We start from the raw sequence: 24,860 nt of genomic DNA on the forward strand, positions 1-24,860 counted from the left end.
GTTTAATTTGCAATGAGTTGAACTAATATCTGGTGACCTGTGTTTTATTAGGAATGCTAATGTTTTAGTTTGACTTAAAATTGCAAACATGCCATTGGACAGTGAATCTGCATCTACTTCAAAACTTGAAGCTAGTAAAGTGAGTGTTAAGATACCGCCATTTTGGGTAGAGAAACCTGAAATGTGGTTTTTCACCGTAGAGGCACAGTTTAAAATCAGTGGAATTACTTCCGAAGACACAAGATTTAATTACCTGGTTGCACAACTTGAACCCAAATTTATAGAAAACATTTGGGACATCATTCGAGACGACACGCCAAACAAATATTCAGCCGCTAAAGAAAGACTTCTGAGCACTTTTAAAGAAAGTGAAAACAAACGCATCAAGCGATTGCTAACTGGACTAGAATTGGGAGACCTAAAGCCCAGCCAACTACTCTGAAAAATGTTTGCCCTTGGAGATGCTGATGATGTGTCTGATAAAGTTCTGAGGACTTTATGGATGGAGAAACTGCCAGACCAAGTAAAAAACATTTTAATTGTTAGTGATGAAGGTACTGATAAGTTGGCCACAATGCCCGACAAAATACTTGAGATGAATCCCCGGATAGAGCTTGCGAGTGTGGTCCAAGAAGCTGGCCCATATGATATGTTGCTAAAAAAAATTTCTTCACTTAAGCAACAAATTGCGACTCTGAGTGTTAAACACACGAGAGACAGACAACGAAGTCAAAGCCATCAAAGAAATAGGAGTCGCAGCAGATCCCACAAGTGTTTTGACCCAGATGGAAAATACTGTTTTTTCCATTTCAAATTTGGAAAAAAATGCTACCCTGATAAATGCAAACCTCCCTGCAGTTGGAAGCAGTCGGAAAACTGCAACTAGCAGTAGAATCAGCGGCAAGCCCTGCTGCTACTGAAAACATTAATTGCTGCAAATTTCGCCTTTTTATCAAAGACAGAAAAACAGGAATCAAATTTCTTATTGACAGCGGAGCTGATATCAGCTTGATTCCAGCTGATACAAAATCTAAAAGTACCTGTACTTCATACAAGCTGTATGCAGCTAACGGAACTGAAATCCCATCGTTTGGAAGTAAGGTGTTGACCATGGACCTCGGACTACGTCGCCCATTCCAATGGCCATTCGTTGTAGCAAAAGTAAACAGAGGCATTTTAGGTGCCAATTTTCTGAATCAGTTTCTCTTACTGCTTGACATTCGCCAGAGGAAATTAATTGATGGTGTGACAAATATGTTTGTACATAGTGATGTAATGTCAGTAACTGAAAATACTGCGATTAGCACAGTGTGCAGTTCTGTAAAATTCTCTGAGCTGTTGCGAAAGTACCATAGTATTACGAAGCCCAATTTATTGAACACCAAAGTGAAACATAAGGTCCAGCACTATATTGCTACAAAAGGACAGCCAATTTACTCTCGTGCTCGGCAGCTTGATGCTAAGAAACTTAATTTGGCAAAGCAAGAGTTTCAGTTCATGTTAGACAATGGTATAATCAGGCCATCTAAATCACAGTGGGCTAGTTCTCTGCATCTGGTTACAAAGAAAGATTGAACTTTTAAGACCTTGTGGTGATTATAGACGTCTGAATGAGCAGACTATTCCGAACAGATACCCGATTCCTAGGATTGAGGATTTTCATTTAATCTTGAGTGGGCAAACAATTTTCTCAAAATTAGACCTATTCAAAGCATACTATCAAATACCTATAGCTTAGGAGGATAAACCAAAAACAGCCATTATTACACCATTTGGACTGTACGAGTTTAACGTTATGAGTTTTGGTCTCCGAAATGCCCCCTCAACCTTTCAAAGATTTGTACACGAGGTGTTTCGAGGGCTTGATTTCTGTTTTCCTTATCTTGATGATGTTTTAATTGCCTCGTCATCTGAGGATGAGCATAAAACACATCTGAGCTTAATTTTCGAAAGGCTTGATAAATATGGCCTATGCATAAATGTGTCAAAGTCTGTATTTGGAGTTAAAGAAATTGAATTTTGGGGGTATCTCATTACGCCTTCTGGTTCGCAACCTCTGCCAAACAAAGTTAAAGCTGTTCTTGATTATGAACTGCCATCCACTCTTCATGGCTTAAGAACGTTTTTAGGCATAGTAAATTTTTATAGGAGGTATTTGAAAGATGCAGCGCAGACCCAGGCCATGCTACATGAAGTGCTTAAGGGAGCAAAGAAAAAAGATAAAAGTAAAGTACCTTGGACTGAAGAAAGCATAAAGCAATTTGAGAAGTGCAAAACTGACTTGGCTAATACTGTCCTCTTAAGTTATCCAAAGTCTGAACGTCCATTATCTCTGTGCACTGATGCCTTAGATTGGGCAATTGGTTCAGTTTTGCAACAGTATGAAGATGGTAACTGGAAACCAGTTGCATTTTATTCAAAGAAGCTAAATGGGGCTCAAAGAAAATACAGTACATATGATCGTGAATTGCTTGGAATATATCTCTCTGTGAAGCAATTTTAAATACATGCTGGAAGGACGAGATTTTCAAATTTTCACTGATCATAAACCACTGATTTTTGCATTCAAGCAAAAGAATGATAAAGCTTCACCTAGGCAGCTGCGTCAGTTACAGATGAAGAAACAAGAAAGTGATTGGGCTAGAGCTTGTCTGCAGTGCCAGAAAGTTAAAGTAACAAGACACACCAAATCGACCTTTGGTACATATCAAGAACCTGATGCCAGATTTAGCGTCATCCATATTGATTTGATTGGGCCTTTGCCACCATCTAATGGTAAAATTTACTGTCTAACATGCATTGATAGATTTTCCTGTTGGATGGAGGTAGTTCCATTAGAAGAGATCACTGCAGAACTGGTGAGTAAAGCTTTTTATGACCATTGGGTGAGCAGATTTGGAGTGCCACAGTGTATTGTAACTGACCAAGGGTGCCAGTTTACCTCCCAAATGTTTAAAAATCTTGCTGCTATTTGTGGTGCTAAACTTCTGCATACAACGCCCTATCATCCCCAATGTAATGGGAAAATAGAGCGCTTTCACAGGACACTAAAGGCTGCAATAAAAGCTCACAATAATGTAAAATGGAGTGATATGCTACCCACTATTTTGTTGGGTTTAAGAGCTGCTATCAGAGATGGTACAAAGTATTCTGTTGCTCAAATGGTATATGGTACCAATATCAGGCTTCCTGGCGAATTTTTTGAAAAACCCAGTGTCCACGTTGAACCTGACACATTTGTGTACAATCTTCAGCAGCAGATGGCCCTAGTAAAGCCAATGAAGTCTGCAGATACATGTCAATCTTATCAAAAAATTTTTGTACATAGAGATTTAAGGACCTGTACTCATGTGTTCGTAAGAGTTGATCGGGTGAAAAAACCACTAGAGCCTGCATATGATGGCCCATTTCCTGTAGCAGAAAGACATGATAAGTATTATTCTGTGCATATTAAAGGAAAAGATGTTAACATCTCTATTGATAGGCTGAAACCTGCTTACCTTATGAATGCGGATAGCATGCCAGAGCTACCGAATCAGCTTCTTGATGACGATGTCAATGGTGGATCCTCAAAGGAAATGCATCATAGTAATCTCCCAACAAACACTTGTTGTGATAGAGAAATAAAACTTCCTGTTAGGTTTCGAACTTAAAACTAAATCACAACTCTTATTACTTGTTACTGCAAATATTATTATTCATGATCTACTTCCCCAATTAGTGCTAATGTCATATCGTATTTATCTCCTTCACAATAATGTATACTGATTTTATAATTTCTAATTTATGTATCTTCTGTAATATACCAGAGTCGTAGTGGTGTAGATATTGAGTAATATATTACTGTTCATGAATATATTCAGATATACTTTCCGTATTGTTTTTACTGTTCTAGAAATTTTTGCTTCAAATTCTATATGCATGTATTAGCTGTAAGGGTTGGTATTATTATGTTTTGGAATACAGTGTGTTTTTGCTTAGGCATAACATCTGCATTACCTCCTTAGAAGCTATCTTACAAATACAATTATTGTTTCAGTTAGAATATTTCGGTGCTATATAGTGTAGTGCACATATATCTATGTATTATGAGATATGTCTTTTTCACTAATTTGTTAATGTTAGATTGCAGTATATTGAAAATTAAGAATTTGAGCTGTATGTAAATAAGTAGTATTCTAATCATGTTGGTATAAGGCATATATGAGTTTTAGAGCAAATATAATTTCTATCCAGCTGCAGTTTAACCTTTTGAAGATGGGATGGCCGTAGAGTCCTCTCTTTGAAAAGACGGGGTTGTCCACTTTAGTGGCCATGTCTTTTTCCCCCATTTTCCAGGCTGAAAAGTGTGGTGAAATGTCAAATCTGACGTCCCTGGGCTTTTAACCACTTATCTCTTTCAAAGATCTTCCTTTTGTGACATAGATGCACCCCTCTGAGAATCCATTAGACTGCACACAAGAATCTTTGTTGCAAATAGGAGGTAATTTCTTGAAGGGGGGAAAGCATTCGGTTCAAGATTCCCCGTCCTTTGGTAGCTTTTACTGCTACCAAAGCCCCGGCCTCAAAAAGTTAATGCAGTACAAATACCTGTTTTTCAGAAAACTAATAATTTTCAAAGAATATTAGTTGCTAAGGTGTATATTCAGGACAGTGTTGCATTGAGTCAGTCAGGAGTGAGTAAAATAAGAAAAGTGCATTTGGTGTTTTAAATACCTGCTATGAAATGTGAAAATTTTAGTAATACTGATCAGATTTTCACTGTTGTTAACTATTTTCATGTCACTGAAAGCATAACACATTGAATTGTTCAGTTAAGCCCAGATATGGAGTATGTATGTATATATTAACTTTGAGATATAGTAATGAAATGTATAATGAATGTATAGAATATTGAATGTGGTATCTACAATTATGTGGATTTCCAGCATGGAACAAAAAGATTAGTGATATATTTTGAAGTTCCGGCTACCTTAATATTATTTGTATTTTAAATTGCTATAACCTTACAATTCAGAACCAGATGCAAGCTTAGAAATTGATTCTATTATACGTGAAGTGCATTTTGATCATGAGATGTAGTGATCATGTTATTCGATTATTGACCTTACCAATGCAATTTAAGTATCGTAACTTAGTTACTGGTGAGGGAGTAATGTTAGAACACTTTGCATTTCACTAGATGGCTGCACCAGTCCAATACATTGGATTTGAACTTAGCATTTCAGTGTCCTGGTGAATTCAGAAATTGGTAAAAAATCAATTTAAATTATGAAAGAAAAGTGTAATAATTATTTGTCATTGCTAATAACTATAATAATGTGTATTCAATTTTTTAAATTAAGTGTGTGAATTTTCAGAACATTTTTTTTTCCTGTGTTATTGTTTTTAAATTTTCGTATGTAACTGTAACATTGACTAAAGAGTTTTTGTTGACTAAGTGGTTGTTCGTTCACCATGTGTTGGTGTTGGGTGTGCTGAAGGTGGAAGTCTGTAGTTTTTTTTTCTGTATAAGTTTTTAGTGCTGTTCATGATTATGAATAAAAGTTTCCAATCAGTTTAATTTGCAATGAGTTGAACTAATAAATTCATTCTATTATTAATACTTGAAGTATATCACTTACTAATTTTCATTAAACAGTATAAAATGGTACATGATTAAATATATATATATATATATATATGTACTCAAATTTTTTAAAACTAAAATATTCTAAAAAACAGTTTTTGAGCGTCTGTTTTTATTATGCATTAATTTTGAAAAAGAACTGAATTTTAATTAGTTTTAACAGTTCCACTGAACTTTAATTTTTAATCATTTCTATAGCTTTAAGCATTTATTTTTTAATTATTCCCTGTATGGAAAAAAGTTCAAAGATATAACTCTTTTTGATAATATATACCAAAACAAATTTAAAATTGTAAGGACATTTAACAGTAAAAAAAAAAAAAAAAGACAGATGAAGACTGGTTAAATCTTAAATTGTCTAAGGAAATAATCAAATAGTTGAAATATTTTTTGACATAACATTAATATAAAGATACAATAGAAATAATTATTGTAAGCACTTAGTAAAGACACATTGCAGTGCAATTTAAAATTCAAACCAAAATTTTATAAAAACAGAAGTAACATCCTATAATACGAGGGCCATCCAGGAAGTAGATTACGTTTCCGTCTGTGTCCGCTAGGGGCGGGGCTAGCGCGGCCATCCTGGGGTCAGAGCGTTGCGCAGCTCAGTCTGCATCTAGCCGTGCTAGTGAGAGGTTCGTGCTGTGCTCCGTTCAGATACTGTGACGGTTTGAAATGTCTGCGTTAATTGAAAATCCCGCGAGATGCGCTCAGTAATAAGGTTTCTGACTGCAAAAAACTGTAAACCAATAGAAATCTATCGGCAGCTTCGTGAAGTGTATGGGGACAACATTATCACTGAAGGTGGAGTGCGTCAGTGGGTCATAAGATTTCAAAATGGCCGAACCAATGTTCACGACGAAGATCGAAGTGGGAGACTCAGCATAGTGACCGCCGAACTTCTCGAAAAAGTCGATGCTAAAGTCCGTGAAAATCGAAATTTCACAATAACGGAACTTTCTTTGAGTTTTCCACAAATTTCGCGAAGTTTGTTGCACGAAATCATCAGCGAAAAGCTTGGTTACCTCAAGTTTTGTGCAAGATGGATTCCAAAAATCTTGACAGAGGACCACAAAAATCAGCGAATGGCTGCAGCGTTGAACTTTTTGGACGCTTACCATAAGGATGGTGACTCTTTACTCGATCGCATCGTTACTGGTGACGAAACATGGGTGAAACATGTGAACTGTGAAACGAAATTGCAATCAATGCAGTGGGGGCACACAAGTTCTCCCCAAAAACCCAAGAAATGCATGCAAACAATGTCGGCAAGGAAGATGATGGCGACTGTTTTTTGGGACAGAAAAGGTGTAATTTTGGTGGACTTCCTGGAAAGAGGCACTACAATAAACTCTCAAAGGTATTGCCAAACTCTCCAAAAACTCAGAAGAGCAATTCAAAACAAGCGCAGAGGAATGTTGAGCTCTAAGATCTTGTTGATTCACGACAACGCCCGGCCCCACACGGCAAATGTCACTCGTAAAGTTCTTGAATCTTTTAAGTGGGAGTTGTTTCCTCATCCGCCGTACAGTCCCGACCTGGCACCGAGCGACTTCCACCTATTCCCAGCAATGAAGAAGTGGCTGGTTATGCAGCGTTTTGATGACGACGCACAGCTGCGAGAAGAGGTAACGAAGTGGTTGAAGGCGCAGGCGGCCGAATTTTTCGACGAAGGAATTTCCAAGCTCGTACATCGCTACGATAAATGCCTTAATTTGTATGGTGACTATGTAGAAAAGTAGTATTTGAGTGTGGCTTTCATCTGTATATAATAAAATTTGTTTCCTATACTTTGTTTATTTTTTTATTCCAAAACGTAATCTACTTTCTGGATAGCCCTCGTATAAAGAATGGCATTTTTTTCAACTGAGGTTTACACGTTTTCCAGTAGTCTCAATCCGGAACAACTGTAATATGAAATTTTCCCTCAGTGACGAAAAGCATCTTGAAGTCAGATCACTAATGCCTACACTTCTCTTCCTTTTGTGACATAGATGCACCCCGTTGAGAATCCATTAAATTACACACAAGAATTTTTGTTGCAATTAGGAGGTGATTTCTTAAAGGGGGAAAACATTTGGTTCAAGATTTCCCATCCTTTCAAGGCTTTTACTGCAACTAAAGCCCCGGCCTCAAAAGGTTAAGAAATAAATGAAAAAAATGCAGGCTAAATCTCTGAGTAATACAGTCAAAAGTCGTTAATCCGGACACTCATAATCCGGAATGATCTATAATCCGGACCTCAAAGCTATAAACTTTCTACGCATGCGTCAACGCATAATGCGTTCATGCATGCTCATAGGCGTTTACGCATGCATGTTTTATGTATAATGGACGGTATAAGCTAAGCTAAAATTATATATTTATCTATTTCGGTTAATGTTGCAAATTGCGTTGTTCCTTAATCTTTGAATTGGATCTGTTTTATTATTTTTTGCAGACTGGTAGACCAATTTTATAAAAGTAAGCTTGAACTTTCGATTATGTCAAATAGAATTTCCGATGCTGGAGCTGCCAAAGCGAAAGTATGTTTCGATGTCCATCAAACAAAAAGTGGAATTGCTGCAAAAAATGGATAAAGGCATATCCTTTGTTTCTCTAACCATTCCGAAATCTGTTTTATCAATTTCACCCTGCTCTGGGGGGGGGACATCGCAGCGTGCAATGAACTGGAAGTTGATCTGTCAGCACTATCCTTATCTTCAGGGCAGATGTTTTTATTTTATTCGGCTTATAATTCCTTACTAAATGTAGTATTTCATCTCGATGTATTCCGTCTTTGATATGATTTAAATCAAATTCCTCGTCATTATAAATATCACGAGTACACATCAAATAGTTTTCTAGTTGCAATTTTCTAATTTCGACTATGCGTTATGTATGCTTTACGCATGTGCGCGTTGAAAGAAATGTTTAATAAAGTAAACAAATAAATATTAAGCTTTTTTTTTTGTAAATTTTGATACTCTTTAGATCATAATTGCTCTTTATTTCATAAATTATGGTTTCATATTTTTAATTTTATAATTTCTGCATGCCATCTTACCAGATTTAAACTGATGATCTATAATCCAGAATTGCCGAAGACCCGACGAGTCCGCATTAAAGACTTTTGACTGTATATCAAATTCCTCAATTATTTACAAATACTAGTAGCTTAATTGGTAATATAGAATGCATCAATCAAGAAGTTTACTCTTGAAGTCCAGTTGGCTAAAATATTGGTATGATTAATGCTCTTGAAAAATATATATATAAATATATATTTGTGTTTAACAAACATTCTCTATTCGTAAAAAGCAAAGTTAAAGTTAAATAAAATTTTCAATGAAATTGAATTACAAATAAATTATTAATTATTGCTATATATTTGAAGTTATTTTTAAAGGAATTGTGTAAAAAAAGTATAAAATACAAAACTTTTGTTAAAAAAATACATTTTTTAACATATTAAGCTTTAATTTGTACTTTTCCAATTAACTGCAACTGTTAGATGATATAACAAAAATGTTTAAAATTTAAAATACTGCCATTAGGTACATTGAATAAATAAAAATTCAGTACAGGAAAAGATGAATTCATCTAATATTCTACTGATATGTTAGAGACACATTTATAAACGTTAATATGTGCCTCTTGAAATTTTAAGGAAAACGTTTCGTGATAATTGTTTGTCCTAAGTCTATAACACTATATTTTTATGTATTGAAAATTTGAATGATAAATATCATTTATTGGTTGTAAATGAATTCATAAAAAGCTACAATACATTTTTTTTTTTTTTTTTAATTACAAAATTTTTGCATTTACATCATTTTTTGGGCTATTCATCTAAAAATATTTTCCATGACTTCTTTTAAAAAATTACATTAAAAAGTTAATAATAACAACATAATGAATAACTCGAAATTTCATTTGTAGCACTGTATAGTTTCAACCAAGTTGTCCGGCAAATAAAGGAATTTAAGTAATGTAAATTTAGAAATTTAGGAGGTACTCTTTATTTCACCATAAAGCAAACTAGATGTTTATAAAAGTTATTAAGATCTTGTATATTTTTATTGGATCATGCCAAAGTAGGTCTAAGGGAAGAGATATCCATAAGAACTTTCTAAGTGGCATAGGGAGAACCAGGACAATGCCCATTCAGCCAGTCATTGGGATTTAAATCCAGGTGCTGATGGGCTCATATAAGTCTAGATGGTTTGATCTCTAAATTTAGAAATGCTAGAACTCTTTAGAAGGCTGCCAAGAAAGATGAAAAAATAACTAATATAGTAACATAATTAGGAATTGAAGCTTAATGAAATATAAAGAGATAAATAAAAATTCAATAAATTAGATAAATGCTATATGATCAAATAATAAAATATCAGATGTTGTTTCATTTAGGCCTTTCTGGCTGGATTTCACTCAAAAACTAAGGTAACTGAACTGGGCTCCAGAATTTTAAGACTTGAAAATGTAGTATCAGTACAGAAAGCTCATTCTTTTTTCAAGACATCAGTGAAAGAAGATAAAATGCTTAAAGTATCAATTAATGAGAATGCTAGCAGAAGCATGAGTGTATAAGAAAAAATTTAACTGAAAAATATAAATACAAAAGTAAAGATTTCTCTACCTTCTAGTCACAATGCCTTCTGATCTTTCGAGCAGAATATGATAGGAAACTGTTTCCCCTAAATTACAGAATTGATCTGTAAGCTGTGAACAAGTGTAAAGTTCTTTACAAGTGATTTTTTTTCATAACATTTTTTTTTTTTTTTCCCATTATTCAGTGTGCAGCTGCTCTTTTTCATAGAAAGTTACTAGCACTGAATCTGTTAGAGCTGTTTAGTAGTTAACTGTATTTTAGAGCTGTTTAGTAGTTCACTGTATTTTAGAACTGTTTAGTAGTTCACTGTATTAAACCATTGGGTAAAACTATATTTGATGCTGCCCCCTTGGCGATTTTTGGCAATACATGGACACGGAGTTTATACAATTCTTTGATTTGTTATTTTACCTTTGTTTAGCAGCGATTTTCGTGGCAAAAATCGCCGCTGAAATAACAAGTCAAAATAACAAGTGAAAGAAATGCACAAACTTGGTATCCATGTACACATCGACCTATTTTCACTTAGAAAAACATCACAAAATTGCACAAACTCGGCATTGCGCACAAAAAATATATAATCTCCATAAACTATGTTTTAAATTAAACAATGAAATAACATAAAAAACACTACACACTACACAAAGGAAATAGTGACCTACCTTATTTAGAAATTTCTCTGTCTTCAGTCTGTGGCACACAAAATTCCTAAACAGCATCCAAACACTTTTCTCAAACTGTGTTCCCTTTCTAACGGAATGCTTTATATGTTGACCATTTGAACCTTTCTTGCGACAAACCCATTCAAAGCCATCTGAACGATCTTTATGTTCGACCATATGCATTTCCTTTGTACACTGGTTGACATTGAAAATGCAACACCAAGAAGGAGTGGTCAGAAAGTGATGAAATTTAGAAAGAAGACAGAGACAGCAAGCAGCAATAAGTGATCTTTATTTCAAAATGATAGTCAGAATACAGAACGAGAGCGGCGTCGACTCAGTAGGATGTAGGACCACCACGAACAGCGATGCACAAAGAAACACGTCTAGCCTTAGAGTCAATAAGAGTGCGGATGGTGTCCTGAGGGATGGCTCTCCATTCCCTTTCAACCATTTGCCACACTTCGTCTTCTGAATGAGGTAGGGCAAAGTCTGCAATCAGCGTCCAATCACATCCCACACATGTTCGATTGGTGACAGGTCAGAAGAGTACGGTCGCTAGGGAAGCATCTGTATACCTTGCAGAGCATGTTGGCAGATGTGAGCACTGTGTGGTCGGGTGTTATCTTGCTGTATCCTAACAAATTGTAATTTTTTGCAGCAATACATGTGCTTTAAGATGGTAAAAATTTTATAGATTATAATTCAAAAATTGTTTTGAAAAATTTATAAAAATTATTTTAAAATATACAAATTTTAAAAATAAATCATAAAAAATGGATGAATTTTATTTGGAATGAATCTGAATTTCAAAATGTAAAAGTAAAAATCAAATAAGTTTAATAAAAAAGAGATTAATAAATATATACCAAACTCAACATTGAGGAGCTAAAATTTTGAGAGCTAATTTTTAAAAAATTACTCGTGATTTGTACAAAACTTGGTAGTTTGGTGTAATTTGAGTCGTAAAATTGAAATATGGAAACAAATTGCTATATTATTTCAAAATAGCAATTTGTTTCCATATTTCAATTTTACGACTCAAATTTTGTCCAATTTTGTGTCAAAATACCTATATGAGAACAATGCTATATATAAATCTAATACATATAATAAGTCACACTTTCGAGACACGAAAAAGGCAAGTTGAATTTCGTGAATAAGCCCAGTAGAAATATGTTATTTATATACATATAGAGAGAAAATGTAAGAAATTTATAACCAAATCCATAAAGACCCAAATGGAATAATTTTGTTTTAAAATGAAAATTTGTGATACTGTATGGAATATATGAGATCATACACTATTTTTCAAAAGATAAAAATGAAGTATTAAGTTCTCAAATAGCAAATGTATCCATGGATTTTATTGAATGAAGCACACTGCAGCCCTTGATAACAAAGAACAAAAATGAATGTCAGTGTTAATGCACCCTCCTTGCAGAAAGCAAACAGTATAGTTCTTCAGTAGAGGAGAACCACCAAAATTAATGTCTGAACCTAGACTAAATCCTCAAATGCTCCTTATTTTTTTATGTTAGTCACCCAAAACTGTGGTGCATTATGAATTTTTGCTGCATGCCAAACAATCACAAGTGATGTGGTTGTTATCAGCTGAATGAATGCCACCATAAATTACACAAAGACAACCAGCATTTATCAATAAATTGGGTGTTGCGCTTTTGCAAAATAGGACGTAACCACTTGTCTATCAGAAGCATGTAAAAAATAAGTACTTTTGAATATGAGACCCTCACCCTACACTTAAAGGATTTGCTTCCCTTCAGTTTTGCTATTTTTTGAGTGGTAGATGATTTGCTAACCAGGAAGCTGTGATTAGTAATTCGTTCGACCACTGTAATGATCCACTTCTGTGACTGGAATTTTAGTTGACAGTGTATTGTTGCCAAAGGCAGATATTATTTTGAATAAACTGTATTTTGACATTTATTTTTACTTTTTTTGTGTGTGCATGCACATCAGAATCAGCCAATAAGTATAAAGTAATCCAAAATTTTAGGTATTGTGTACAATTTTTATGAATTAAGTAATATTTTTAGATCCCTGTGTATGAGATATGTGCAAAACGTCTCTTCAGTGTGACACCGATATGTTCAAAATCACATGCTGGAAGATATAGACGTACTAAAAGACATGATAAACCTCTGACATATGAGCAATTTAATGGTCCACATCAGATACATCATCGGAAATCTTGGAATACATGGAATACAAGTAAGTTAGATTATTTTTTTTTATATAATTGAAGAATAAATATATTTCTCCCTTTTTTGTTGTTGTTGTTTTTTGCTGTAATATTGATTGATAGAAAAAAACATAAATTTTTTATTCCATTAAACATACATTTATATATTTAGTTGATTTTTTTCTAATTTTCTAACAAGTTTTTGAACTTTTCACGTTTAATTTCAGAGTATTTTCCCTCAGTATATATATGTGTGCGTGTGTGTTTATATATTGTGGATTTATTAAACTCGGATCATTTTTTAAAGTAATCCAGGTGTAATAAGTCTACAGTTTTATAAATTAATTTAATATTAACTACATTAGTGCTAGATTTTAGTTTTAAAAATCCATATTACACCCACTATTTCCAATTTATATATATATAACTTATACTGAATCTAGACTCATCATAGAAAGGAGTGCCATTGCCTGAAGCTTTGGACTTCTGCCTGTTGATCAGCGGAAGGTATTCCTTCTACCACACAAAGGAAAACCAGTGGAGGCATTTCTTTATCTACCACCTGGGGATATTCTCTCTAAGGGTTACAGGCTCCTGCTATGAAGCTTTAAAATCTCAGCTTTCTCACTTTTAATTTATTAATAAAAACTAATTGAAAATTAGCACTTGGATCAAGAACTGATGTCATTTATAAAAAAATTATCATTACTACGGAAATGGCTCGCAAGCCACATACAACTCTTTGGCTTAATAACGCTGAAAACTTAAATTGCACTAGACAGCAGAGCTTTTTGGATTTGCTTATGAATAACTGTATTTAAACTACTTTTATTAGCTAAATTTGCTTAATTAGTTGTTTTAATCTCGTTTTTCATAAATTTCTATATGTTAAGATAGTATTTGCATAATGAAAGAAGGCAAGAAACAAAATATCTTAAATTCTAAGCTAATGTATACCATTTACAAAAAATCTCATGATTGGGTAAAGGTGGTGCCACTTAAGAGGTTAAATGGAGCTCGCACCTTAACAAACAGTAATTCTATTTTTGAAGTAGAGGGAAGACTTGGATTATGAATGCCTCACTTCACAAACAGTTCAGTTCATGAACAAATTATCTGAGTAAAAATTTCCTCTGATGATGAACAGTGTCTTGCGTTATGAGCACTCAAGTTATTCGCATATAGTTTCCACAGGTATTTTAGATGACATATGCCATATAATTAACTTAGGGCCTTCTAAAAATACCATTTTGATGTTTTCATTGCTTAACTCTTATAACAAAGCCTGGTAACTAGTGATTTACAGGACCATGACTTCAGCTTGAAAGAAATTACAGCCAAATCAGATTGCAGGCAGAGACATAGTACTTTTTTTTCTTGTCTGTAGGCAAAACCATAGACTAGGAAGTTAACAATGAAGATATGGAGAACTGGACCATAAAAATGAGCTGGAGAGGGGGAGGGAAAGATGCAACTTCAGAAACAGCAACAATGGTGATTGTGGAAGAATTATCTTCAGAAGAGGAAGAAGAAAAAATGTCCTAATTCTGTGATCCATGCAATTTGTGCAAAATGGTGTAAGATATAGTTTTTATGTAGTGATTTCACCACCATTTAATAGCAGCAAACTATAGCATAAATATTTTCAATGAGAGTACCATGTCTCACTTTCAAAGCATTTTGAAACCTAGACAATTACATATAACAGTGCACAAATTATAACTGAAGATCACTTAATATCAAGAAGAGTTAAGTGAAGACAAAGAAAATATTTAAAAAGAAATGCTTTTTAAAGAGAAGTTTACCAAAAGAAAGAAAACACAGCTGCAGGCACTACAACACCTGTTTTTACTATGCATTACAAGGTGCTACAGAACAACTTTAAATGCAGCACTCTGTATGTTGGCAGGAATAACCCCCCTGCATATAACAGCTCAAATGGAACATACCAAAGGCACGATTTTAAGGCTTAAAAGGAACTGTTCCATAAAAGATAGAGACTTTGAATATTCCAATTACGAATCTCCCTGTAACCCATACAGGAGGCACCCAGCCATAAATCCAAAAATCTACTGTATTGCAAAAGATACACAAACTAGAGACTACTACCCATGCGCATACACAGATGGCTCCAAAATGGAAGGAGTCGGATGTGCATGCATTATTTATATAAATTCTCAAGTTAAAATAATACGAAAAGCTAAACAATTCGAAATGAAAACAGTATTTTCCAAGCTGAGTTGTCAGCAATAAAAATGGCCCTAGAATATTGTACTGAAAACAAAATTGAAAAAATTCAAATATACACAGATAGTCTATCCACGGTTCTAGCTATGAAAAATACTAAACATAATTCTCCGATCATTCAAGATATCTATGATATCTCCATCTCGAATCCTGATATACATCCTACTATTTCTGGATTAAATCCCATGTGGGTACTTCTGGAAATTTAAAGAAGATGAAGCGGCAAAATCTGCTATTACTGACATGGACGCAGAATTAAAAAATCCCTCTTGGCCCAAATCTCAGCTAAAACACCAAATTAAATGCTTACGAGAACAAGTATGGGAAAAAGAATGGAAAAATAGCGATAAGGGGAGAAGACTCTTATAACTCATACCTCATATCAATACGGACAGACTCAGTACGAATCATCTAATTAATTGGTTTATGACAGGACATGGCCACTTTCCCAAGTATTTTTACGAACAAAACATAGCTCCTTCTGAGCAATGTATATGTGGGGAAAGGGGCGACCCTAACCATTACATCTTCAAATGTCCATTAACCAAATATTATCACTTGATACTTCCTGAAACTAACATATATCAGTGCTTGCAAATATCTTTAAAAGTAAAACAACTAAGAAGAAAAATAGAACTCTCAGTTATATTCCTTGCTATTAGAGGAGAAGAATTGTGCAATACAAGATAAGCAAAAAATAACACACTGGAACTTTAAAAAAATTTAAATTACAAATTGACAAAACTACCTACTTCACAAAATATTGAAGGACAAAATTGACAAAAGTACAGACTAGAAGACGATACAACACCTCTATGCATCCAATAAAATTAAAAAAAAAAAAATTCATATACAAAATAATTTCTGCCGGACTCGATATATACTCTGTTAGATATACAGGCAAAAAAGTGTTCTTTGTATTTATGTATATAATAATGCTATATATATGTTTCTAAATGTATTGTTATATGTATGTCATTATGTCCCAATATTTTATATATTTGCCTTTATGTTCTGTACTTATCATTATGTTCTATATTTACCATTATTTATTCGAGTATGAAAGGCACCATATGTCACAACTATATTGTAATCATATGAAAAAATGTAAATATGTCAAAATTCTTTCAAAAAAAATTATAATGTTCAAATAAAAAGTTCAAATAAACAGACATAATTTCTTGTTCAGTTACAAAGTTCCACTGTTCAAGGCCTGTAATTGCTGTGTCGAGAATACCGACTAACTTGTCAATCGAAATTTTTTCATTTTCAATAACCTCTCTGTCACTTTCTTCACTATTGGAAGTGCGCACATGTACGCTTTACTGTCTTTATGCGCATGCGTAGCAGATGCGTGCATCAAACGCGCATGCGTAAGTTTGTGGCTTTGAGGTCCGCATTATAGATCATTCCGGATAATGGATGTCCGGATTACGAACTTTGTACTGTATTACTACCATACCTCCCATTTTCATTGTATTCATGTACACTGTTTGTTAGCTTTGATGAATTATGCATTTTTATTTCATTTGTGGGTGGATCTCTTGGATTTAACAAATAGGGAAATAAAATCTATCTGCTTTTTTCAGAATCACCAGGCATTGCCATACTAATTTTCTTCCATTTCCTTTCAATGAAATTGTACATCACTTCTGAAAACAATAGAGGTCCAGCATGGGAAAATACAGACAGATTATAATAGTAAATTCATTTTGAAGAGATTTATTATAAACGAAATAGTAAGAAATCCAGAATTAAATCCACAAAGACCTGAAATCCAAAATCTGTAAAATCCCCAAATACTTCAATAAAAAAAAAACTCTCAACTGTTTCAAACTAGAAAAAAATTCTGAAAACAACAGAAATATAAAAAATACATAAAATAAGAAGAGGAATACAATTAAAATCTGATTCAACGTCATTAATAGGAAGTAGATCACATTCAGTTGTATCCCTCTTTCCAGGGAGACCACTGTATTTCTGTTCATCCAAAATTATCTGATAATCCATCTTAAATTATCTACCGTAATTTCCGTAAGAAAGGCCGCATCAGCGTAAATGCCGCACTCGAGAAAAATGGCGGGGAAAAAATTAAAATTACACAGAAACGCCGCAATAGATTAAATTGCGCGTGACATCGTCGTGGGCCGTATAGATGCAAAAACTCAACCTAAGTCCTGATATATGACATACCAGTTAAGAAAAATGCATGAAATGAAACCATAACTCAAAAATAAATTAAAGGTAAGAAATGTATAGCTTCTGTGCCGTTTAGAGACATTTTCAAAAATTTTCCGCTCCCTAATTAAAAACTATTCAACAAGTACTTGTACTCTAACTGATGGGATCTGTATTTGGCAGAATGCCAAGAAAAATCCATTCATGCTGAAGGGGAAATACGTCAGAGTTCGTTATTGCGAGGCAGGTGGAGTCGTGTCCGCCTTTGAAAAAAATTGCAGAAAAGGCAGGGGTGGAAAGAGGATGAGTCCTGGAAGATTCATCGAATGGCAGAGGAGAGAGACTATTCAAACTGATGAGAATGTTGATTTGAAAGAGGGAAGAATGTTATTGTTCTGAGATCTCGTTTAGGGTGAATAAGGCATGCAGGTCCGTTCAAGGGAAAGAACGTAAACAAAATAATGTTCGCAAAAAGCAACTGAGTGGTCTTTTGTGTGGGAACAACACCAATCTATGCACAATGACAAGGCCATCCAAACTATGTACAATGACCATCATAGGAAATATTTTATTTTTAGTGCACCTAAACGCCGCATGGGTAGAAACGCCGCACCCGCTGAAAATTTAAGTTTTAAACACGTAAACGCCGCGGCGTTTCTTCCGGAAATTACGGTAATTGTTATAGTTTATCAAAAAACTCTGAATGCCTCCTTGACACATTATTCCTCCTTTCATCTATATATATAAAGAAGAAAGTCTGTGTGTGTGTTTGTTCGCTAATAACTCAGTCACTACTATAGCTGTCGTCACCAAACTTTCTGCAGTTCTTTTCTGGGTCCTCAAAAAGGTCAGTGTCCACTTTAAAGGTAGCTAAAATCATAGATATTAATTAAAAGTTCAGAAAAATGATAATTTTTGCTCTCATTTTTCCGAGTGGCAACAGTCTTGCAAGCTAGAGATGAAAATCTGCTTTATTTCAAAAGTTGTTGCCGCTGCTCATTTTCAAATCATAGAGTTTTATTTAATAAAAAATTTCCAAGCTTTACAATGAAATAAAAATAGCATTCCCAAACATTAAATACATTAGTCCCTATTCCAAAAATTCTTGGAAAGCCATTTCGATAACGTACGACTTTAATCTGCCGAGATACTAATTAAAAACTCTGAAAACATTAATTTTTGCACTCATTTTTCCGAGTGACAACAGTCTCACACATTGGAGATAAAAGTGTGTTATTTCGAAAAGTGTTGCTACTGAACGCTTTCAAATCATACAGTTTGTTAATCAAAAATTTTTTAAAGTTTTTACAAAATCTCTATATATTATATATATAAGGAAGAATATCTGTTTTTGTGTTTATTTACATTATTGATTTCTGATTAATTATGAAAAATTTTTTTCCACATTTAATCCACTCAAATTGAATATAAGTGAAATATTGTATGGAACTTGAGCTTTTATAACCATTTGATTAGAAAGACGAAAATCATTAAAAACTGTGTGTCATTGTTGCTGATATAATGAGAGAAAATTAGTTTATTTTTCTATCTAAATTTTTTACGCGGGTTCCATATCGCATCAGACTGAAAAACGTATGACTATGAATAGTATTTTTTGCATCGTTATTAGAGATGAATTACAGAATTATCTTTCTCTGTGTTGTTGGATTCATTACTCTCAATCTAACTTAACTGTCATCGGGTATTTCCACTAGTATGAAATAAAAATATACTAAAATAAATTTAAATGAAATAAATTCAGTGCTTAATGAAGCAAAAGTAAAATATACACTATTAACTAAAATTAAAATGAAATAATTTATGAAATATATTAAAAATTAAAAAAGAACAAAGATTTTTAACTTAACTGTTGGAAATACAAAAGAACAAAAAACAGTAATTTAAAAGGAAACAATGGACGCTAATGGTTGCCTGTTTGGCACTATTGACGATGGAAAGTATGAAATCTTCCAAAAGGTGAATTCATATTATATTAAGTAATTTATATTTTTAAGATTGGAAAGCATTATAGTAATGCAAGTAAGAAAAAATCTGATGTGTACACCACATGCCTTCCTTGTATAGAAAATTAAATTATATGCAATTTTCCCGCATTTCATTTAAACATATTCAATTAACAATTAACGAATTTTGAATTAAATCTACTTTGTCGATAGCGCTTAGACCACAATAGAATAAATGCACTCTTTTAAAGTTCACTATATTTATTTGCCATAGCGACACTTCAGCACTACGTTCACTTAACAGCATTAACATTCATTTAAAAACTCAGAGTGCACAAAAACTATATCATCTGAAGAATTACCATAAGTTCTATTCAAATACTAAATCTAAAACGATATATGAAAGAAATTAAACAAAAAAAAAAACAAAAAAAAAAACTTTTCTGCAGACGATTCAACGTCGCTTACCTAATGCGCATGTGCTACTAATTAATTCAGTTTTCACTTCGCAGTAAGGCAAAATACATAAAATTCAAAATTACATTAAAATTTTAAGACTATAGAGAAAACCATAAAACACCAAATACAGTTAAAACTATTAAAAAAAAACAATTTTTACAATTTAAGTTACAGTTTCTATATAAAAATAAGCTAATAACTTAAATGTTAATTCCATAATGAATTAAGCATAATTTAATTCGCAATAATAAAAGGAGACGTTACTTTGTTGTTGGGACTTAGTTTCTCTAGATTGGCAACAAATCCACTATTCTGTTAAGTTTTAAATGTAAACAAACATGGAGGGCATACTAATCAGAAATTAGGCTTAGCCTCACTTAAAAAAATTTTAAATTGTTGATAATTCCACAATTATTGCATGTAGGTTAACTAAATAAAAACCTTAACCAGAAGATAAGAACAACATAATTCAATCATTTTTAAAGCAAAAAATGCACATTTTACAAATATATAAAGTAACAGTTCACTGAGTCGAGTAACAGAGTGGATATAAGTATACATATATTTATATACTTTTGGTGCAGCTGATTGCAACCAAAATACATCTACATGTTATAGCAGTCCTATATACAATGTTCTGAGGTTACTCGTTTTTGAGTTATGTGAGATACATATGCATGCACAAATGCCACGAAAAATTTTCTTCAGAATTCATTTTAAATCAGTTTTATAATTTTTTGGGGGGGAACAGAGTCCTTTATTCTGCCTTTACGTACAGATGTTGTGCAAAAGCATCATTAAATTGCATTCGATAGTGATGAAAAGGGATATTTTCGTTGAAATACGATGGCTGAAACTTTTCGCGATTACAATACTTCCTTTTTGCTTTGTACAAGGAAGTAAAAAGTAACAAATGTTGGAAAAGAATAAAATTTCCATGCCATATGCTTATCTTGACGACTTAGAATAGAGTAGGCCCTTTGTTAATAATAGTATAATCAAGAGAAAATTTATAGTAATATATATATATATATACACAGAAGTAAAAAGATTTGGACCTATTTTTCACAAAGACCCAAAAAAGTGAAATTCAATACCAGTGAAAAAGTCTAATGGTATTCTTTTACTTAATTTGACATTGAATTTTCCTTGCGTCGAGGATAGCTTCAAAATTTTCAGATGAAGTGTTATCAATTAAAAAGACTTCAGAATAGTTCATCCACTGGGATGTATCTACTGTACATACATGTTGGTAGCAATGGTCAAGGAAAGGTACTCTCTTCAGAAGGCCATTATCTGGCCACATACATGCATGCCACCACTCAAGAAGAAGAGAACTTGAAACCACCAAAGTTGCAATTGGCTGTGATTTGGAATAAGTTGTATGGCTGCTACACTGTGCCTGGCTCAGATTTGCATTCAGTTTGCTGTGTCATTCTGGTGTTAACAAAAGCTTGAATGTCTGCTGCAGATGGAGTATGATGTGCTGTTAATTAGCCGATTTTATATTAACTCACTTGGGGACAGTTGTTTTGATTGAATGAAATGCATAAATAAATTGTATATATTATGTTCTTCAGGTGTTATGTGAACATTTTTTGATACAAGAAAAAAATTTTACAAGCTAGTAAAATCAGCTCCTTCTTTTTGAAACACACTATAAGTAAAAAACATCTGTATCAGACTTGAAGGTGAAGTATCTTTCAGTGGATATATTTATGTAATAAAAATTATTTGGGAAAAATATATAATAATTAAAGACTGAAGAATTTTCCTGATGAATACAGTTAGAGGAATCTTGTAATAAATATATGATACTGGGAAATCATTTCAATTAAATTCATTTATCAACTGAAATAGATTTGCCTCGTTTTGATTTCAGTTAGATTTTTTTAAAGTTATATTTTCATTTTATGCAGAGCTTTTAGAATTTGAGATTTGCTTTAAGAGAAATAGTGATAGACTTGAGTAGTGTTTATTAATCTTAAGTAACATTTGTAAATGTATCAAGTGAGCTGCCATATCTCCCATTTTCATCCCAAGACTCCCAGTTTTTTTATCACATCTTCCAGGAGATCACCAATCTCTTGGTAATTAATTTTTAGCCTTTACTAAGGAAAATGTTTTCCAGATATAAATGAAATTTTTTGAATTAATAAAACTTAAATTGTGCAAATTTCATTTCTCAACCCATTGTGATTTCCTGCATAATTTTACTTGTTGAATTTTATTTAACCTGAATTTTCTGAATCTACAGTAGGCATTTTCAGAATTTTAATGAGATTCGACTAATGTTTAATCAGTTAATATTTGTATTTAATTTTGTTTTACATATATATAAGGTATTGTACTAAGTTTATGCCATAATAGTATGTACATTAATTATTGTTTTCATTATATTTAAAAGTAGTTTTGTAAGTGAAAACTTTTCATTAATACCAGGAATTTCTTAGCATGAAAGTGTAAGAAATTTTTTTTATGTGGTATTTGCATAACTCTCTTTAGACGATACTTATATAATACAGTAGAAGTCCAGAAGTCCGCAAAGCTTGGGACCAGAGGTTGCGCAGATTTTAGGATTTTGCGGATTTCGGGACAGAAAAGATAACACATAATATTCGGACTAAAAGTGCAAAATAAATAAGGCGTATTAGATACATTTAACTAAATTATTATATACATTATTGCAATAATTTATTATATGCATTAAATTATTATTACATATATAAATTGGTTATATTATTCATTGTATTATATGTACACAGCATCAAAATTTTCCGATTTTGCCTCATGCAAGGATTTCCGGTTTCGGATTCCGCTGTTAGAATCACTGTTGCTGTAAAATTTCAACAGCTTTTCTTTATTTTTCCGTATATCATACACAATCGTGTCGCAATTCCATACAATTCTGCTATAAATCGAAGAGTAGCACCTGCCTCCATCTTTTGCAGAATTTGCACTTTTTGCATTACCGTCAATGCAATGTGTTTACGTTTTTCAACGTTGCAAGCAGTAAAATCATGAGTGCGTTTCTTATCTGTCATTGTATTAAAAAGGGCTGAAATTTAAAATATTCTTAATTTATCCACAAAATATCAGGATAAAGAAAAAGGCAGCACTAAACAATCTCATGAAATAACAAAGCTCAGAAAATACAACAACGTGAATCGTGAACTTGAATGAAGATTTGAGTGAATCGTCTGCTTTTTTACCTCGAGGCAGAGATTAGAGGAGGAAAAACCTTTTATCTTATTTTTTTTTAACTTTTTTATGTCAATAATTTGGTATTTCCGTTATGACTCATTATTATTCTGTAATTATGACGTCATTATTAGGTAAGTATTTTTTCTTCGATATTTCGTACTCAATGTTGCAGTTTCCGGAACCTATAAACTGAATGTTTATATTTTGAGAGGCAACGCGGATTTCAGGAGTTGGCTGGTTTCAGGTCGGCGGATTTTCGGTATTTGACTGTAGTAAAATGTGATGTCCTTGATTCAAAAGCACTTAAATCAAAACTTTTAATAACCAGTAATAATAAACTTAGGAAAAAATGAACAATAGGCCTTTCTTCTGTTCCTCCCCCCCCACACACACACACACACAGAAAAGAGAAGAAAGAAAACTTACATGCATTTTTCATCACTTCAACAAAATGATAGTGATAGGTTGATTATTTAACCATCTCTTTGTAAAGTGCTTCATTTTTGTTGGATGTGGCAAAAATAAGTGATGAATGTTTTATGTTGATGTCTTCATATATTAATGTATTTTATTGTAATCGTATGTATCAGAATATTTAAATATAATAAAAAGAATATATTTTTATCTTTTATAGCATTTATCAGCTACTTATTAAACCTAAAGTAAATGTTGTTTTTTCTCAAAGGTAATTTGCTGGATGGCCTGAGGTCTTCTGAAACAGCAGTTGAAGACTTTTTTATTCGTAAATTTATGTTTGGTACCTGGCACAGGTTGTTTGTCTCTGAAGTAATCATCAAAAGACGACACAATTTAATTGTTATAGCTGGTATTATAGTGCGGAATATTCAAGTGAGAAAATTATATTTTCTCATAGGTTATACAGAAGAAATGCTGAGTTATATTTTCAAGTGTCCTGTAAAATTAGAGCTACAGAGTACCAAAGACAAGACTGATGTTGTATTTAAATATGTGTAAATCTTATGATCTCTTATTATGTACATTAAAGTAGTTTTTACCATTGCCCTATTTTATTATTTTAAATGCTTATTTTATGAAAGCTATCACGTAGGTAATCATATTATGTCACTTGCGGGGAGGGGGAAACAGTGCTGTGAAATGTACCAGATCTGGACTTCAGCAATTGAAAATTTGGGATTTTTCCTGATATTGGATTATCAGTTTAAATCTAGTAAGAAGACCCATAGAAATTATAAAACTAAAAACATGAAATAGCATTCCTTAAGAGAGTCAAAATTTACCCCCTCCTCCAAAAAAGCTAAATATTTATTTGCTTGCTTTATTTGCATTTCTCTCAATGTAAATTGTTTAAGTTCCTTTGTTTTTTGTGCTATTTTCTCTTTAATTCGATAGATGACATAATTTCTTGTTCACTTACAAAATTCCATTCAAAATATCTCAATCATCAATTTTTTTTTTTTTTTTCAATTTTCAATCACCTCTTTGTCATTTTCTTCACTATCAATAGTGATATTTTCTTGATTTAGAACCTTATTGCAGGTTTCGCAATCCATTTGTTCATTGACAATTGGAGCATTATCATTGCAGCGAAATCATCTGTTATTATATCATCTTCATTTGTTCTTCACTAATTTCATTAATTGGAAAATTTTCCTTTTTGTTTGTGATAACTGAAAAACCTTCAAATTTGTGGCTGTCATCATAAAGCTTAATTAGCATTTGCTGTACACTGTTG

The 24,860-nt window shown here is 32.9% G+C and overlaps 1 protein-coding gene across 1 annotated transcript in view; it reads left to right on the forward strand.

The window, feature by feature from the left end:
• The window catches only part of mRpS24 (mitochondrial ribosomal protein S24), a 31,478-nt gene extending 7,312 nt beyond the window's left edge, over positions 1-24,166 (forward strand). Inside the window, exons 2-3 of the mRNA XM_085814950.1 lie at positions 12,949-13,123; positions 23,832-24,166. Coding sequence (XP_085671076.1) covers positions 12,949-13,123; positions 23,832-24,121 — 465 coding nt within the window. The 3' untranslated portion in view covers positions 24,122-24,166. The remainder of the gene's footprint in view (positions 1-12,948; positions 13,124-23,831) is intronic.
• The last annotated feature ends 694 nt before the right edge of the window (positions 24,167-24,860 follow it).

Source organism: Stegodyphus dumicola, chromosome 4, assembly GCF_044657685.1.
Source record: "Stegodyphus dumicola isolate Sdum_Otavi_A_Nest chromosome 4, ASM4465768v1".
Classification (NCBI taxonomy): domain Eukaryota; kingdom Metazoa; phylum Arthropoda; class Arachnida; order Araneae; family Eresidae; genus Stegodyphus; species Stegodyphus dumicola.